The following is a 20,119-nucleotide window of genomic DNA, read 5'->3' as shown; positions in this document are numbered from 1 at the left end:
TACATTCATCGAGGAAATGTCCAGTGAAAGGCGTTCATTGAAGTATAGAAGTAGTTACTGTGGAGGGAATTTTCTTCTGGGATGGATGCAAAAAAATACATTTTGTTGAGTAATGTTCCTTAACGGACCACAGTAAAACTTTTGAATAGTATATTATATTTACCAATCTCCTTTTTCAAAACTTTGCAAACCAGCTAATGCTTGAGCTTCTTACCACCATGTGTCTTCCATGCAAAATTGGCACGAGATTTGGACCCATGAGGTTCCAAAAAGAAAAAAATATTTGTCAGCAAACAATCTCGAAAAAGGGGAGATGAGAAGGAACACAAGAGTTAGTATATCAGAGGTCTTGAGGATGCATCCTCGCTTGTGCAAGATTTCACAAACACATGTATGTAGCAATATAGATTGCTTCCGCCGGTCCACCCTGGTAACCTTCCTAAATAAACCTCATGGCCATTATTCAGATAATCGATCAAATTCCAATTCACTCTTCAGATTATTTTATTCCAAGAAGTGGAGTGGACTTTTATGTGGATAAAAAGGCATGCAACGTGTTTCAGCTCATGTAACCGATCTTATATGAACCAAACAGCGTTGCATGGTTTTTCATCCAAAGAAAATGCACTCCATTTTTTTAAATGCCACCATCTGAAGATGAATCGGAATGTAATCTCTGCATGCCAAGGTTGTTTTGTCATCACGGATATCTGCAAAAAGAAAAACGTAGGTCATTAGTCTAATTTCATACGGGCACCTATTGTCACTTAGAAAACTTCGACACCTTCCTGTTGATGTCTTACTATGGTGTGGTCCACCTATGGAAACTCCTTGTGACTTTGCAAATAGTCACAATGAGCCAAAATTATGGAAAATATTGGGTGCCCTTAACAAGCGGTTGTCCAAACTGGGCACCTCCTTCTATAAGTGAGAACTCCGTAACGATTGGATGATTATCATTGGTCTAAAAACTAAAATTGCAGGCGGGTGCCCAACTTTTTAGCTGCTGATCAAACTGGTTGTACTTGGTCATGTTGAGCCATCTGCAGCAGGAACAGATCTTTTCAGGAGCCCACCATTCTGGCTAGTAAAGGCAATATTTTAAGGTCTAGTGGCTACACATCAAAGATAGGAAGTCCTCCAGCCGTAATCTGGATAAAAATTGGTATTACCTTTCTTAGTTACAGTCTGAAACGCATAGGTAAAGGAAAACCAATACTTCTTTGTACTTGGGTGTGTCAATTTTTAGCTACTTTAGGGAATAAAATGTCAACGTTTTATTTGGATTACGGCTGGAGGACTTCTTATCTTTGATCTTTGCTTCACCACTGCTTCCTTCTGTGCCAAGGATTAATTCAGGGTGAACTGGTCACACAGCCAGAAACTAATATTGCTACTTGACCCTAAAGTTTTTTTGGGAATACTGGTTCTCATCGATGGGATTCAGCCGATCTATCAAGACTTAAAACACGAAATGTTCCTTGGGAAAAAAGTATGTAGATTAGTTCTCCAGAAGGAAGAAAACTTTATCATATTGATTGTTATTTTAAAGCCTATTTTATATGTTTTTGCCTCTATATTTAGCTATTTTCATCGTAGTTTGGAGGTTTCAGATGTTTTTAGCTGATTCATCAATTACAAAGTTTTAAAAAGTTGCAAAATTTTTGCGCAATTGTACCCCTGTCTAATCTCTAACCCCAAAGTGATTTTACGTCTTACAGTTTTGTAAAAATGTTGCTTCATTTTAGCAAAACATTCAACTTTTCATGCTAAGTCACAAAAAAAGGTTTAAAAATAAAAAGCATTTATTATTTTATGCAAAATTCATGAACCATTTTGCACCAATTTGAATAATTTGGTGCTAAAAAAAAATCAACTCAACGAATACTGAAAGACACAAAGAAAGAAAAAATATCATAAATGATAAATCTGGACCTTAGTTCTTACTGAGAAAGACAAACATTATCTAGTAAGATGGTCTCCGTAACACTGTATATTTTTTTTCCCCTCATTTCAGGCTCTTCAAGTTGCACGGCAGCTATTAATACACCAGCAGCAAAGCACTGGCCTAAAGGCTCACAAGAGGAATGACAAGCAACCATCCCTCCAGGTAGGAATCTAGTTAATGTGCTGTTTTGGGGTCTTTTTTTTTTTTTGAGAACGTGAGAATTTTATTGTTTTTGGTCTCTGACAGACGATGGGTGATGGTGGTCATGAACATTTTTTGAAAAATTGTAAAAATATGTTTATTGGTTATTCATTCTTACAATTCATGGTTGCAAGAAGGGTACCGATTTTGTCTGGACAGATTAGCAACCAGCAAGTGTACTTGAGTTGACAGCTATGTGAAATCAAACCCAATATATGTAGGAGACTTCAGAACCTAGGGAAAAAGTTATGACAAGCCAATTGTGGCCAGGAAGTTAGATGTCTAAAAGTAGTTACCATCCTTCTCTTCACTATGAGGAAAGGTTAGAATAATAGAAGATCTGCTTCTTTGATATTGAATACTTCCAATTTTTTGAAGTGTTCTTTACTCCTCTTCTTGGCCCTTTATGGTGTTTTCCATCATGTCAAGTTATGTTTGTCCTCCTAGGTTCCTATTACATGTGATTTGTCATTTATAGGACCTGTATGACATGATGGAAGGCATAGGACAGTCTAAGCCATAAGGTGCACATATAGACTAGAACAAATTCATCCAAACTTCACCGGCCAATTATCTTGTGACTATGAAGTCTCCGAACTCATCCCCAACAAGGATAAGAAGGATCGAGTATGTTAAATTTTAGTGCATGATCCTTATGTTCTCAGAAAAAATAAGCTACCACCTATCACGATTCCACTACTCGCGGTGTACTAAGGATTTTGTGAGTGACAGCTCAGCTGTCCTATAGGACCAGGGGCGTTATGAGGTCTCATCTGATATGGGTGGCTACATGGCTATTTAGTTGGCTGACAATGACTAGAAGGTTGCCAGTAGCTTAGCTCAGGTGGTGTGTGTATGCTCTGATTTGTCATATTCTGATCTTTGTTGCCTGACCTTGGATTTGCCTTTGACCATCCATTTGTCTAGCCCCTTTGCCTTTATCCGCTACCTTCTTAGAATTCTTACCCATGACATTGACCTAACTGCGCCTTTGTCTCACCCCTCTGTTTATAACGTACCATCCTAGCTTGTCCGTGAGAAGTGGGTCAGCGTCACACCACCATAGGGGTCTTGCAGGGATTTTAAATCCCTTTCGAAATTGAGAGAACACAAAATGAACATGCATATGTATGGTGGAGTCTGGAGGACAGCTTGTGAAGGTGAATGGCCACCATAGTTTGACCAAAGGTAGCAACGTTAAATATTAAATTTCCATTCCGACTGGACTGTTACTTCCATTGTCCTTTTTGAAGTTACAAGCCTTGTGCCAAACTACTACTTAACCTGGAATGAGTAGCAAATAAATTACAATTCAAGAACGGTCTGCTCCCCCCAAACTGATAAATGAAAGACTTGACCTGTCTCTTGTAAGAGGAGTTTATTTGCAAAAGGAACAATATATCAGGAGAAGAAGTCGGAGGCGAGTGTTCTGAGACAAATTGCATATACATCAGCCCCTTTTGGCTCAGCCGGAGTTGAGCGCTGCCAAATGTGGTCTTTGTCCACGAGATAAACTCGTTCAATGTCGCCTATAGGCAGCGCAGTCCTCTCCAGTGAGTATAGGTGACCCATGAGTAGTGGTGAATGTTAAGTACAGGGAACGGCATTGTCTTGTCTGACATAAAAGCACACAGTGGTATGCCACACCGCCGTCTGTCCGTCTCTCAATAGATCACTGATTATTGCTGCAAAGGTTCAATTACGGCTTCCAAATGTATATACAGTAACACTATTGTAATCAATTATCCATGTGGATGAATGGGTGCCATATTTAAGGAAACACTATGTGCAATGCGTATGGGGGGGGTCCTGACTCTCCCCCGGTGTCAAATGTCAGGATAAGGGTCCATTTAAACCACCCATTTTTGCGGCGTTAAATAACACATACATACAGATCGGCGGTCATTTATTAGCCATTTTACATAGGCAGATTCTCACTGTGCGTTCTGTAATAGATTGTTCAGTGGACTGTTCTAGGCAGCACAAGCCATGTTTACACAAGAAAAATGTGCTGCCGAGAATGATGAAATTTTGTGTAGAACATCATTTTGCTCATTCATCCGGCGATTGGCAACATCTTTTCAAAGCCCTATTATGGTGAGATGAGCGTTCCTAGGAAGTGTGGATGACTTTTAATGAAGGGTTGGGCATGTTATATTTCAACATGCCTAATCCTTTTTGTTTTCCCCTGAAAAAGCTGCTACCACAGGTGTCTGTCACCGGCATACTCCTTTCTCCCCATTTGCTCAACTAAATCCAGACTGCATGTCTATACAGAGTTAAGGTGAATAAAGAGTATGGCTGATTAAAGGAGGTGGTGCATGGTACACCATAAAGAGAAGATCCATGTCTACTGCACCCCACACAGTCTTTGGAGGGTTCGTTTAACATAATGAGAGCTATTTTTCTTTTCACTTAGAAAAGCTGGTGACCTGCAAGTGAATGGATTTTGCCTGTTTTGGGCATTGAACTAGTTGACTGTTAAGAACATATAGAGATTGTAGAGGGGGTCCCCTGTTCCGGACACCCCTCTGAGAAACAGAACAGGAAGAGTGGCTTCCTCTTTAGCAGTTTTGGGACATCCACAAATTACATAGTCAGATGCATTAGTGGAAGAGTATTGACCTAGAGGAATGGGACCTATGGTGATCAGCTGATTGCCAGATATGTAACCTGTAGAGATAGGGTTATAGTCATGAAACATTTTAGGCTAGGGCTACATAACCGCAGGATAGCGGTATCATGATGCTACAGAAGTGTATATGATCGTGTTATGAGCCGTAAGTGCCATAAACCAAGATCCTCAAGATGGCAGAAATCCAACAGGTTTGGCTCTTTGTGTTTCTATACCATAGAGTTATAGTTTGAGAGTATTTTCTGATTTTTACCTCCTGTATATAATCATACACGATGGTCATTGGTGAAAATACAGAGGTTCCCAATAAACCTATGAAGGAGAAAAGTGAAGGTATGCCGACTCCATCCAAAGTCACTTTTTTTGGTCTCCATGGATGAGCCTACGACTACGTTCTACATCTGCACCAGAAACGATTTTGACTTTTCTAAACATATTCAACTAAACACAGCGTCAACATAACCCTACTAAAGTGATTTCATGAGTGGGTGTCTTATGTAGAGTCCATGAGAATCTCCATGAGTGATGTGTAAAGGTTCACCACACCGGATGGAGGCCATCACTGGTCATAGTCTACAGAAAGCGCCATGGGACATTAGGACACAAGCACTAAGTTTTATTGACTTTCAATTATGGATTGTATAGATTTTCCGCGTCCCTCTGTTTATCCCATCTCTACATAGTTTGGCTTTATGGCAATGATTAACTAAAACTGTTGCAATAATAATGCAGTTTAAGTCACTTATTGACTTTTAGTGATAGAGAATTATAATCCATGTGACCGACCACTATTGTTTTACTGCACAAGGTAAACAAGACGCTGGAGAGGCCGATTCAGAAGGTTGAGTAGATAAGAAACAGAACCTCGGCAAACAATTTGTGGGAAAAAAAGTTTTCTCGTCAACAATATGCTTTTAGGTCATTGCATCCTCAAAAACTGCTTTAGGAGACACCAACCCCCCCCCCCCCCACACAAAAGGACCGCATACATATAAATCTAATGTCAGCGGAACTGGGCAATATTGATGTGCTGAGCCAACAGTTTACTCCGTCAGATGAGGTAAACATCTGGCTTGACCAATTTCGGACTTGCAATCCTTATAGAGAACACAGGTGCACTCGGCATTCTCTCGGCTGGCAACTGTCTACACCATATAGGAGGCAAAACGGTAAATATCCCCTTATATGTTGCTTCACATGGTAATCCAGATTGCAAATAAATAAAAGCAATAGAATTTTTCATTCTGTATCCTACTCACAGTTATCAAATCAAAATAGTTTATGGCGAGGAGGAAGCCTGCTGTACCAGCAACCTTCCTCTGCAAAAAAGCACAGAGCAATGGATTGGACATGTTAAAATGCAACAGGCTTGATCTTCTTTGTAAACCCAAATATTTGGTTTCACGTCAATTAGCAAGCTTCCATAAGCGACACTTCTAAGCTATTCAGAGGCATCGCTAGGAAAGGTTAAAGTTGAGCAAAAAGATTCCTCTTGCTATAGAGCAGGGCAGTCTTCAATTCTCCTATTTGCATCCTCAGTCGGTCACCCATTTGCTAGACCCTGCAATGTAATGATGCTGTCAAGTCACTGGGTCTCCATCATGATGTCCATTGTGCCCGCAATATCCTGGTGCAATGGGAACCATTAAAAGTCAGTGGTGCCAAGGATGCCAGGTGCAGACGTGAAGACTGTCCAAGGGCCAGACTGGATGGCGGACGAGGGCAACACAAATCTTTTTGCTCAGCGTTAGTGGTGAGACATGTTCTCTAAGTGGTTGGTGCTGAAAAACATTCTGCCTTGACCAGTTTGATTAGATAATGAGATAGACAAGTCAACTGAATCTTTGGATAAAGGATGACTTTGATGGCCTTTATACCTGATGTTAACGCTACACATCCAGTGCCACTCAGTTTTTGGGAAAAACAGTACCTGTCACCGTTTACCCCTAATTATGATCAGCTGGTTGGGTCGGCTTGTCCCCCAAAACCTCAGCTTCTTTGGGGGTTGGAATGGCGACCAATATCTTACTTACTTCCCATGGTGCTGCAGGTTTGATGGCCAAAGTAAGAAGGGTGACCTTTTTGTAGACATAATGCAATCCCACGTTCCGTTACACTTCTGGGCCACTAATCAGTGATGGGTTCATTACAACCAGGGGCAGATATACCATTGGTGTAACCCCCGAGAGATAAGGGGGCCACATCTACCTCCAAAGCAGGTGGAATTGTACATTATGAGATGTTATTGGACAGCAAAGAGTCCATATACTGTTCTAGCACAGGGGCCTCTCCTGTCTTCATCCGCTTTGATTACCACCAGTGGTGCCCTATCACAATATCACATGTTTATCCCTTTTCTCTTTCCATCCCCAAAAATATTTTGAGACCTCATTCACACATCCGATATTTTCACGTGCGAAAAAATCGGCCCAATTATTCTGATCAGGGTTTGATCAGAGTGTAGTACGAGTGTCATCCTTTTTCTTGTACGTGGGCAGAAGATTAAAAAAAAAAATCTCCATCTTCTCCATTCTGACTTGGATGTCATCCAAGTGCAGTCCGATTTCTTCACGGACGCATTGACGATTTTGATCCAACCTTCGGATCAAAATCGGATATGTCTCCGATATTTGCCTTTGACCACTCGGTCCTAGGAAAAAATTTAATTGTCTCATAGAATATTGTGGGTACGAATGTTATCCGAGAAAAACATGAATTTCACTCATACTCAAAAATCGGACTTCTGAAAGAGACCTGCCAGTTATTGAATTTATTTGGTCTTTCTTGTGTTTATGTACGATGTAACAGATGTAGATCTTTATGTAGAATAATAACGGCTTCTTCCATCATAATATTCATTTCACGTTGCAAAACCTCCCGTTTTTGTTCTTTTTCTTTTATTTTCGCCCAATTGTAAAATTTCATAGATTATAACTCTCCGGCATTTATAGTCGAGAGGATGTTCAATGTGTAAGACTCCTCTTCATTTCCAAGTAACAATCCTCTTCATTACCGTCTCGAGAAATGTCTGGAAAGCGTGCGGGGAGCCGAGCAACGTGAATTATCACTTCTAAAAATATTTTATTTGCTGATCCTTACGCCTTTTGAATAGACTTTCACCGCGGGGACAATTGTAAGCAGCGATTGTATGAGCCAGGTCTAAAGTCAGGTACTAAAATGACTGCTTTGTTGTGCAGATGTCTCAGGAATAACCGGAGAAGATGAAATATGGCTGGGCTGACCTTTTAGCTGTGAGCTTATTTGTCAGGATTCAAATAAGTTGAAAGGATCAAACTAAACGGTTTCCGTCGTCAAACTGGGAATTGTGTTCCCGGGGTCAACGAAGAAGGCCACAATGCAGATTCCGTAACATTGCCAATTGTTGGTACATATTAGACGGCTAGAGCATCTCCCGTAGTTAGAGACACAATTAAAATTCTAATTTATTAATGTATACAGGGAGCTAGCCCAGTCTGTCACTCACCGATTCAAATGACTGCCCATTCTTTACTCATTCTTCACTTTCAGAGTCTTTGCTGTATACAAGGAATTAAAAAAAAAATGTCTTCTTAGAAATCACACTTTTTTTTTTTAAGAGCTCTGGTAAAAAATGACAATGTGCTATTCAACGAGAAGTAGTAGTGCATTAGTTGGGATAATGTAAAAAGCCAACGTCTGATGAAATGGTGAACACTCCAAGTGTCATTCATACGAGCTTCTTTGTAGCGTCGCCGTCTCCAATCTCTAAGATTGTCGTCTTCTGTCATTATTTGCACCTTTTACTCCCCAACTCCTGTTTAAACAGGCGCACCTTTATTTTTCACGTAATTGATTTTCTAGAAATGAATCGGAGGCTTGAAATAAAATCAAAAAGTTTCAAAGTCGGGGGAAAATAATTAGATTTGGTAATATATATTTTTTTACTAGTATTGGTTTATATTAGAAAGGAACTGATTTACCATGAATTCTGTTAAGAGATCATTTTTTGTGTTTCTAAGTATTTCTAAAAATGTTAGGAAGGAGGACCATGAACTCTCTTTGGTGTTGTTAGTTGGGGTTATTAGACCCCGACGTTCGACTGGGGCTTTAAAAAGCGGAAAACTACACCCCTATTACACTCATGAGAAACTGGGGTAAAGACCCATTAAGATGGGCCAAAGGTCAAGGAACAAGCATTTATAGGAACGCCGTAGATCAGATCGTCTGAACAGGATAAGTGAGAACTTACTGATTGGAGGTCCAACCAGTCGGCGGAGCGGGGAATTTTTATCTCCAACAGGGCACTTTTATCCCCGTTACAAAATTGAGTGGAAGGTCAGATGCACGACCGCAGCTCTATTCATCCTCTATGGGACTGCCAGAAAAAACTGAGCGGAGCGCTCATCAACCCCACAGGGAATAAATTGAGTGGCGTTTGAGGCCCATTCTTTCGATCGTTACCGGTTTCCAGCTGTCAGACTCCCCATTCTAACAGGGATAAAAGAGCCCCATTTTACCAACTGAGGCAGGTCCCAGTTATCTGACTCTCCACATTATGAGATTAAAAGAGTCCCATTCTGCCGATCAGTGTAGGTCCCACCTGTCATATCCACACGGATCCACCTCTTGTGGATAGGTGCTTACTTGTCTTCACAGGGCAACCCTTTTAATATCATTGTTCTTGGCCGGACATCACCATATGTGAACAGATGATGTGCTGCAGATAAAAATTATATTCTGTATACTCAAAAAGATCGTATCACCGATTTGTTCTGTGTGCATAGAGTTATGGTTGGCCATTAATGGATTACCTTACCGAAAGCAGATCGGCATATGTAAACTTGGCATCTGTGTTTGCCTTACTTGGACTACCTATTACATGGATACCAGTGCATCCTACAATTGGCTGAGGATTTTACCTGAAAAAAATTGGCCACAAAGGAACAACAGATTTAGTTTTGAGTCCATTACTTTCGACTAGGGCCTACTCTTATGGGTTGATTTACAAACACCATGATGTCAAGGGAATCAGATGATGATGAGGGATGAAGAATTGAGAATGCTAAATTTCAACTCCCCATCCTTTTTGGCATGCTTGTGTATGCAGGGTTGGGGTTACCTGTTGAATGATTGGATGAACAGAAATTGTTTGGCCACATCTGTATGGCCATCTATTAATAAGTGAACTTAATCCTGTATATTATACCCAAGAAAATGATTGGAAATGTAGACACTAGACTTGGTCTACAGATCTTGGTCCACAGAAGTGAAAGCTGTCTGCAGAACTTGACCCATTGTTGATGCCTTCAGCAAAATACCATCGACGACATATGGTGTAGAGCGATAGACGTTCAAAACCTTGTTAGTCACACAGCTAGACTCCACCAATAGTTTAGTAATTAACTGCCTAATTAATTAACATTTTGATTTGAGAACGAAAGAGTTATCCTTTTAAGGAGGTCTAGTGAAAATCCTCCTCCATTCTAGAAGCTCTGATAACTGCTCGATCACTAGATCCTCTCTCCATAGCTCATCCTTCGAAGAATGTTTTACGACAGATCATGTAGTACTCCACTCTGGCACTAACTCCTCATCATAAATCAAATCCAAAAAAGAAATCGTAAAAACAATTTATAGTCACTTAAAAATGTTGATTTTTTTTTTTTTCCCATAACCTACTTTTTTTTTGTGCAGGTCTGTGCCTGACTTGACCCCTCAATGAACTGGTCATGACCCATAAACTGGGATTCATTGTTCAGTCTTGGGGAAGCTGATATGGTGAAATGTCTTTTAAACAGAAAAACAAAACAAAACACAAAAACGTGGAATTTTTATCCCCCCTTTGGCATGTTTACACTATAACTCCCCCAGGGGGGTGAAAGAGACAAGGCCTTCTGTAGAATGTTAAGAGCAACTTGTCATTTTGGAAAGACTCCATTTTACGGGTCAAGGTAAACATATCTTTAAAGGAAAAAAAAAAGATTTACAAAGAATGCAAAAATTAATAATTGAAACAGATTGTGTGGTCTAAGCAGACAAAATTTACAGGTTATTTCTTCATTTTTATGGATAAAAATGTTACTTAAGATCTCAGACTAGTTTGCAGAAATAAATACTCTAAAAAAAAAAAGAAGAAATGCTCACCCTCCCCAATCTTCTGCAGTTCCCATCTGTTTCTTACCTGGTCCCTCTGGTTTCTTCTTCCTTTTTTGCACATCAGAAATTCTCGATCAGCCAACTACTGTCCTCACCAATGATCCAGCCCTTTAATGGCTGAGCGGGATGTTGAGGCGGCATCAAAACTAGAGCTGTGGAGGATCGGCGAGACAGTCCTCTTCTTTGTTTAATCTTTTTTCAAGATATTTTTTATGTGCCGTGCAAACTGTTCTAGGCCAATGACGTGACATCATATTTAAAATAGTGATGAGCGAGTATACTCGTTGCTCGGGTGGTCTCCGAGTATTTGTGACTGCTCGGAGATTTAGTTTTTGTTGATGCAGCTGAATGATTTACAGCTGCTAGCCAAGCTGAGTACATCTGGGGGTTGCCTGGTTGCTAGGGAATCTCCACATGTAATCAAGCTGTCTAGTAGCTGCAAATCATGCAACTGCAGCAAGGAAAACTAAATCTCCCAGCAGTCACAAATACTAGTTGGAGACCACCCGAGCGTGTGCGGGAAATCCCGAGAAACGAGTACACTCGCTCATCACTAATTTTAAAACGTTATCCTCTTCTCAATCACACCACACAACCCCAAATTTGGAAAAGTTTGGAGCCAAAACTCCCCCCCATCTATCCATTCCATGTAAGAGGGAAAGCCTGGGATGTGTTGGTTGTTTCTTATTATTTCTTTGTCGGTGGGCCATTAAATAGGTTGCCTGAGATTAAAAAACATGATATTTTATTTTCAATAAACCGCGCCACTCTTTTTTAAAGGCCGTGTCTGGTATTGCAGCTCATTCCCATTTTAGGGAATCCGACTGAGCTGATATACCACACACGACTCATGGACGGTGCTGTTGTTTCTGCTTTTTTATCTTGAACAACACCACTCATGTCTACAGGCTGTGTCTGGTACTGCAGCCTATCCTCATTTTCAGAAAATTGGGTTTAGCAAATGTAAAAGCTTGTAAATGTCTTTCTAAAATACTCCAATGTGTAAAGCTGGCCATGCGCTTGAGATAACTGTGGGCCTAGTGTTTGTATGTTTTCATTGGGGAGAGAGGGAAAAGGTCCTGCCATTCGCCTCTGGCAGAGGCTTCTCTCTCCTGACATCATCTGTTGGGGTGAAGTCCCCCATTAGTCGACTAGAAGGTTCGTCTGACTTTTATTTAATGTCTGTGGAGGTAGGAGAGTCCCCCCCATGTCTGCAGCCACTAATCCCTCTCCTTGGCGCCCCCTTACATAACCTAAGTGTTACCAGATAGGTCTGGATGTCAATCCAATGACATGACATCATCTGTCGGAGGGAAGAATCGGGATGACCCCATGCACATCAGATGGTCAGCCGAAATCGGAGGGTTTGGACAACTTTCCCAGGGGTCTTTAGGGATGTGGTTTAAAAGGGACAGTCTAAGCTTAAAAAACCTATGCTAATGTTGTCCATTGATAAAGCTGGTTTTAAAAATGGGTTCATAGAGGATCAGAAAAACATGACTGATTTTTTCTAAAAACAGCATGACACCTGTGCTTGGCTCATGTCTGGTAGTGCAGGTCAGCCATTTTGAAGTGAGTTTGGCTGAACTGCAATACCACATGCAACTTGTAGACTGGTGGAGCAGTTTTTGGCAAAAAAAAACCCCTTAGTTATCCGTGTGCTCACGTGGCACATCAGTGTGGCACACGTGCGGCAGCCGTGTGCCGACTGAGTACCACAGGGACCATGCAGGAGACAGTGCTACAGTAAGCGCTGTCCCCTGCTTTGGGTGCTGAAGCCGGAATTCATTCATTCTTCCCAGCAGCTTTCGCTGGAGAGAAGGAATGAAAAATCTTTTTTTTTTGTTTTTTTTGTGGTTAAAATAAAGTTCCCGGTAACCTCCCCCCTCCCACTCCCTGTGTGCCCGCCCGCTGGAAATAAAATACTCACCCAGCTCCCTCGATGCTTCCTCTCAGCGTCGCAACTTGTCCTGTATGAGCGGTCACGTGGTGCCACTCAATACAGTGATGAATATGCGGCTCCACCCCTATGGGAGGTGGAGCCGCATATTCATCCCTGTAATGAGCGGCACCACGTGACCGCTCATATAGGACAAGCTGCGGCGCTGAGAGGAAGCATCGAAGGAGCTGGGTGAGTATTTTATTTCCAGCGGGCGGGCGCACAGGGGGTGGGAGGGGGGAGGTTGCCTGGAAGTTTACTTTAACCACAAAAAAAAATAAAAAAACATTGATTTTTTCATTCCTTCTCTCCAGCGAAAGCTGCTGGAGAGAAGGGATGAATGGCGGCTTCAGCACCACGCTGGGGACAGCGCATACTGTAGCGCTGTCTCCTGCACGGTCCGTGTGGTACTCAGTTGGCACACGGGCGGCACATGGCTGCCGCACGTGTGCCACACTGATGTGCCACGTGAGCTCACGGACACGGATAACTCCGGTACCGGAATTATCTGGACGTGTGAGACTGGCCTGAGTCAGTGTCTCCGGTACATGAGAAAACGGTCACCACACGTACCGGAGCCACTGACGTGTGAAACAGGCCTTAAGGAGTAAGCGTCGTTTCAATTTTTACTTCATAAATATTGAGATTGAGCATGAAAATAAGCAACTTAGTAATATCATATCAGAGAAATCTGCTTCTTTCTCTTCCTGGATGAAACTTTAGCTCTCAATTCAGGGGTAAAAAAAAATAAGTCCTTAGTAAATACAGATTTTCCCATTACTAAAATATGAGGTGACAGTTAGTGCTTTAGAAATCCTATGCAGAGGGAGGAGCTAGAAGCAGACACATCCTATAACACTTCTCCATAGAACTTTATGAGCACTAATTGTCATCTCCTATCTCCGTAATGAGAAAATCTGTATTCACATTTTACCCGTGAATTTTGAGAAGGAAATATCAGTCTAGAAGGAGAGAAAAAAAGCAGATTTCTCTGATAAGATATATTACAAAGTTTCTTATTTTCACGTGTACTATTGATCTATGAAAAAAAATTAAAGTAGCTCTATAATATCTGCTCTCGATGTGTAACACCTCTTCCAGAAACTGTGATTTTTTTTTTTCTATCCTCGCTACAAAAATCGGTATCAAAGAATATTTTCAAGGCCAAACGACTGTTGCGGATAATAGATCATAGATAATGTTATGATTACCAGGGAATAAAATTAAAACAAAGGAAGCGGACCTGACTGGTCAAATACGTGTAAATTGATAGCAAACTGACATATGTAATTAACAGTGCTCCTGCCATTTTACCTTGTGCTTTACACCTACGGTGTTCAGAAAAGAGAGTGACTCCCACCTCGCTAATTACCATTATCACTGGAATGGTAGGGCTTGAGTCATTAGTTCCTTGTGCATTTAATTAGAGGAAGGCTGAAATTGGATTTAACTTATTAGTTTTTCATGGATCACTTTCTTGTCATCACTTCAAATTGGATTGCAGCCCCAGGTAACTAATTATGAGAACCACAGGATCAGGAGTGAAAAAAAAAAAGCATTAATGAGAAATAACAGTGCCGGACCCTCGCTGATAGTCCACTCGTGTTGTGGGAGGAAGCAGGATGGAGTTATTCGACGTCGCGAGGAATCATGGGAGCCCATCAACTCCTAGCGGGACTTGTATCATGTACTGCCGGGTTTAAGATGTTGTCGCAACAGGATTTTTCTTTCAGTTCTTTATTTCTTAGATAAAGAATGTAACATTCACATTTTTCAGGAAAGTATCACTCCCGAAGTGAATAGGGAAGATTTCACCTCATTTTGTTTTTCCTAAGTAACTTAAAGCTCCAAATCTGCAACAGGGCTTCTCAGATTATAATACATCACTGGTCACGGGGGAAAAAGAGACTTCCAGATACATCCTAAAATTATGCCCCAAGTTTAGTAACCATTGTGACCATTTTTCAGTACTATCCAAACCCAGTACTTTTGAGATTGCTTACTTTTAGGCAGGGTTTGCATAAATCCTGCCTCCTTTTATCCCTAGTCATGCTGTGACAGTCTTCAGTAAGGAAGGGGGTCTTCAAACTGTGCCTGGAACTGGGACCCCAACGATCTCTGTCTCGGGGGCACTCTTGAAGGCAGAGAGGCCTGAGTCTCCGATCTTACTATGCTGCTGTTAAAGCCTGATCTGTTCCCTCCCCCATCCCATGTGGCGTGGGACAGAAATGTAAGGTAAACAAGACACAAAGACAAGACGGGAATAACAGAAAACCTCTATCATACAAAAGCACTAAGCAATAATAGGGAGGAAGAAAGGGACATGGAGGAATAAACTAAATGGGAACAGGGACCAGGAGATAATCACACAAGTACTACAGCAAATCACAGAACACTACTTCAACAATTCTACTCCAACCACTTAGCTTTAGCAAATAGCACAGGAAGATTAATCTTTCACCAGCAGGGACAAGAAGGTCTGACCAGTTTTTATAGGAAGATGTAATGACCAGATCAGAAGGAGCTGAAATGGAACCAGCATAAAAAGAGTTGTTAACCTTTTCAGCACAAGAGGAAACAAAATCCATTTAATATGGCAGACAAATCACACCATCTCTAAAGAAGACCTGCGATTCATCACCCGAAGTAACAATCTAGCTCCAGGTTCTTCAGGGGGACATGACACCCTCGTGACATCCCTCGAGTCCCAAAATAGTAAGTACAGTAAAAAAAAAATTTTTGCATGCCATTTTTCAGTAGTCTCCAACCCCGGTACTTTTGGGATTGCCCACTTTTAGGCAGGGTTTACATAAATCCTGCCTCCTTTCATTCCTGAATTTGCAGGATATTTAGAACAGTATATATATGTATATTTACATACCAGGGAGGTCCCAGGTGAATTTAGGCCCTTGGGTTATCCCAGGTGAATTTAGGCCCTTGGGTTATCCCAGGTGAATTTAGGCCCTTGGGTTATCAACATTACTTGACTTTTGCTTTGTATCAACAATTTTTTGGGGGGGTATTAGGCTGGGTTCAGACTTACATAGTCCACAGTCCTGCTTTCTGTCAGCCCTGGAGTCCCAGGATACGTAGGACAGTTAATAACATTTTTTTCTTACATACCAGGGAGGTCTCGAGGCGAATTTTACCCTTGGGGCTATCAACGTTACTGAGGGACTCAGTCGCATTGACATTTTTCTTTGCCTTGGGCCGTGTTCACACAACTGTATTTCACAATCTGTTTATAGACAGCAATGCCTGGACTGATCATGGATCTCCCCAACCAAACGTGCAACTTCATAAACTCATATCAGGATTTTTTTTTTCTTTACCAAAATTTGACATTCCTTTGCCAGTAGGAGGCGCTCTGATCCCCTTACATCATCTATTACCCTTCTGCCACTGATCACCATTGCTGGGGCCAAAGTCCAGACCAGCTGTAGTGTATAGGCACATACACATATTTATACTTATTTTCTTATAGTTGCCCATTTGTTGCATTAAATAATGAAATAAAAAAAAAAATCGGAGTAACTCAATGAATATGAAGTTGGTTAAATCCTTGTTAGATTGGATACTGATCACCAGACATATCTTGAGGGAATAAAAAAAATAAAATAGGCTAGACAGAAGGAAAACAAATAATCTAATAAAAATCTATTGAAATTACTAAACTGATTTTTTTTTTCTGTATTGTAAACAGGCGTAACAAAAAAAAAAACAACTTCTAAATTAAATTGTGTAATTTCCCTCATATCCACCAGGGGCACTCTTCTATCTTTGATTACTTATACTGTAAAATAAAATGAAAAATATATAAAAAGAATAAAATTGTAAAAAAAGTGTTTTTTTCCCTTATATCCACCAGGGGCATTACTCAATCTTTGTTTCCTTATATTGTAAAATAAAAAAAATATATATACAAAAAATCTTACAAAGTAAAAATGTGTTATTCACTGTATATCCACCAGGGGCAGCACTCTATCTTTGTTTCCTTATATTGCAAAATAATAATAATAATAATAATAATAAATAAAAATATATAAAAAAAATAACAATAACAAAAAAATGTGTTATTTCCTTTATATCCACCAGGGGCACTATGCTGCCTTTGTTTCTGTATATTGTAAAATTAAAAATCAATCAATAAATAAATGTGCTATTTCCCTTACCTCTACCTAGGGCACTAATCTATGTTTGTTTACTTATATTGACCAAAAAAATAAATAAAACAAAATAAAAAAAATAATACAAAATAAAAATGTGTTATTTCCTTTAAATCCACCGGGGGCACTATTTTATTTAGGTTTACCCAACCTTGATAAAACAAGTGGCAGAGGAGTTCCAACTATTAATAATTTTGTATGGGTTAATTAATGTGATTTGTACTCCGCTAAGGCACATGATGTCAACCAGGGCGCACTCTGTGAAGACTTTGTATGTTCTCCTCTAAGTCCTCTAATTTCCTCTTAAAGTCACAACATCCTGACAAGGTAATTGGCTTCTCATGAAATTACTCCCACCGTGCGTGGAGCATGTTTACTCAACGTTTATAGAGAAATAAAGTCAAAACACTTCCTGCTTATTAATTGTGGACATTTCCCCTTTAAGAGTAGCCCGGTAGACCGTTGAGCATACAGCCATGTTAACTATTGCACTGCTGATTTTCCATTGTTAGACTTTTTTGGGGGGGTGAACTCCAAAGAAGCTGACATCCCATCATTAATAATGATATGATTCATACTTTAACAAGTTAAGTCCTGGATCTCCACAAGGTCTCGGGAGGAAATGACACCCCTGATGACCTAAGTGCACCCTGTCTAAGGCTGAAAATATGTCCATTATGAAATAATCCTGTCTAGATTTCATCCCCTCCTTTTAGAAGCGGTGCACCATGTGTAAGGCCACTAATGAGATATTTTTTTGGATTTTTGTTTTTTAATTTTACATGTTAAATTGATTTAAGAATTGAATCCATAATAGTCATCTGCGGCTAAAGACGGTGCACGCCGGGGTCAAGTGATGTAGTGCTTTGCATGTTTCCATATGAGGAGCACTGCGGGTGATAAAAGCCACCTCGTTTTATTTGGTAAGTCTGCAGGAATTTCTGATGAAGTGCAGAGGTTGATTTTCTGTCAATTTGAGAAAGCGGAGCATTTTTGAACTACTGTTTTTTTTGTCCTCTTTTTCTTTTTTTTCATGGCTTTTTAAAGCTCCGTGGCACAGGCGTGACATATGCACATAAAATGCTCCAGTCTGCAACTCATTAGAGCACGGCATTGGAGTCAATCCAGGGCTTAGAAAATTTCCTAAAGCCTAAAACAACAACAGTTGGTGCAAACGCAATTGAAACAGGAGTGACTGTGAGGGGCAGTAATGTCCTCCACACCCAGGACAGTGCCCAGGCACGAGTGTGAGAAGTGATAGGGAACTTCATGGCAGATGTCTAACGACTTCCATCAGAATATAACTTGATATGATACAATGTCTTATGATTTTTTTAAACTATTTTTCTCCATCGGTTCACTTGGACTATAAGCCATACCTTGCCCGGAACTTTAGGATTTAGAATAGATCCACGTTGGTCACAATGGGTTAGGTCTTCTCATAGCCTTGTCATTACTTTTCCTTTGGTCAATTCACCCAACAGCAGTTGGGGTGTTCGTGGCACAGCCAGATAGATTGGAAATCAAGTCTGTAGCATTCTAGATCAGTGGAGAGATAGTTCAACCAGTACAACTATCTGCTAATAATGGGGCTACAGGGTACCGAGACTGCACAGTAGACCTTGGATGGATGCCATGATTAAGACGTTTGTCGAAATGCGTTGGTAGAAACGCTTAAATATATGTGTATTATGCTGTAATGTGCGGGTGATTTTTGTGGTACACCATTAGTCACCAAATTTTTTATTCAGTGGATCAATAAAAATTGAATTTTAACCGAAAGGAATGTCATTCTTGCTGGATTACACCTGTTCCTTGTTCGTCACACACAGATATAAGCATATCTGCTCTGGGGGAAGCTTTTGAAGACCATGATAAATTCCCCAAATCATCTTGGGGCCAAAAGAGTGTTCATCATCAACCTATAGAAGGTTCTAAGAGCTTGCCAGAGAAAGAAAGAGTCGGGAAATATGATCGGTCTCAGGTCACAAATCCTTGTGTCACTTTAGTGGGTAATGTTGGGGGCTCCACAGGTCTTGTATTTTTGGGTTGCATCAGTGCCTATTCATAAAAGTACTTGAGACGACGCTGCTGTCTATCAAAGCAAAATGGATAGCTTGAGACTGACTTATTTTTGGTCAAGGGTGGTGCATTTGGTAAATCAAGTGTGTGACTAGTCCACCTTGCCAACCCCACAGCTGTATATTCTGTGATAAGTAGACAATCTTCACACCATGGAACCAATGAACCTGGCAATGGCCTGAAAGCTTATGGCTCAAAAATGATTACAGGCCAACCATTTTCCAATTGGGAATGTATAGATCTTTTGCTCAACATTGACATTGTAATAACAAGAGGGAAAAACTGCAGAATTATCACAGGATGGATAGACATGTTAAAAATATGCAAACCATGAAAATATGGAATCGAAATGTTCCAGAATTTAAATTTCCTCAGTGTCGAGTATGAGCGCCATGCACAGAAATGCTCGCGCTTAGAGCCATGGCTGCTATCAATGTGGTTGTCTGAGGAGGAATGCTCTGCCATTGAATGCATGAAAATCATCAAGATTCACTGCTGGCAGCTTCCTTTGCAATCACTGACCAATGACGTCCCAGATGGGCTCGATGGGACACGAGTTCGGAGATACTGCAGTTCATGGTAGCTCCACCTGCTACTTTCTTTGCTTAGTCTTAAGGGTTTGTCATGCTTTGTGTTGCTAATTTAATGTTGAGGAGTGTAAAAATTAACTGTCTCATAGATATGGAAAAGTAGATGTACATAAGAAGAAATTATAGGAATAAAGAGAGAGATACTTAAAGGGCTTATTGTCAACTTGGGCGGTTCATCGGGTTTGGCTTTTCAAAAAATGACCAGTGATGGAGGTTTCCCTTTTATTAACATGTTCCGTTGAGTGTCCCTCCTTGTATCTCCCTACTTTTTTGCTATCATTGGTAAACATGGAATTCTACATTTTATTTTTCATGAACTTGGGTATGATTTTTTTTAAATATATATTTTTTAATATAGTTTTCATTGTCTAATTAATAGCACTTTTAACAAAAAAAAAGAAACACCAGAAAAACTTTTCCCAA

The 20,119-nt window shown here is 40.4% G+C and overlaps 1 protein-coding gene across 14 annotated transcripts in view; it reads left to right on the top strand.

Annotated features, from left to right (window-relative positions):
- Positions 1–20,119, top strand: part of FOXP1 (forkhead box P1) — a 734,927-nt gene that overhangs the window by 550,991 nt on the left and 163,817 nt on the right. For all 14 annotated transcript variants that reach the window (XM_077276201.1, XM_077276197.1, XM_077276196.1 and 11 more), the window contains one exon: positions 2,018–2,110. In XM_077276201.1, the coding sequence (XP_077132316.1) occupies positions 2,018–2,110 (93 nt within the window). The remainder of the gene's footprint in view (positions 1–2,017; positions 2,111–20,119) is intronic.

Source organism: Ranitomeya variabilis, chromosome 8 (genome assembly GCF_051348905.1).
Source record: "Ranitomeya variabilis isolate aRanVar5 chromosome 8, aRanVar5.hap1, whole genome shotgun sequence".
NCBI lineage: Eukaryota > Metazoa > Chordata > Amphibia > Anura > Dendrobatidae > Ranitomeya > Ranitomeya variabilis.
This window is presented reverse-complemented; position numbering and strand designations above follow the sequence as displayed.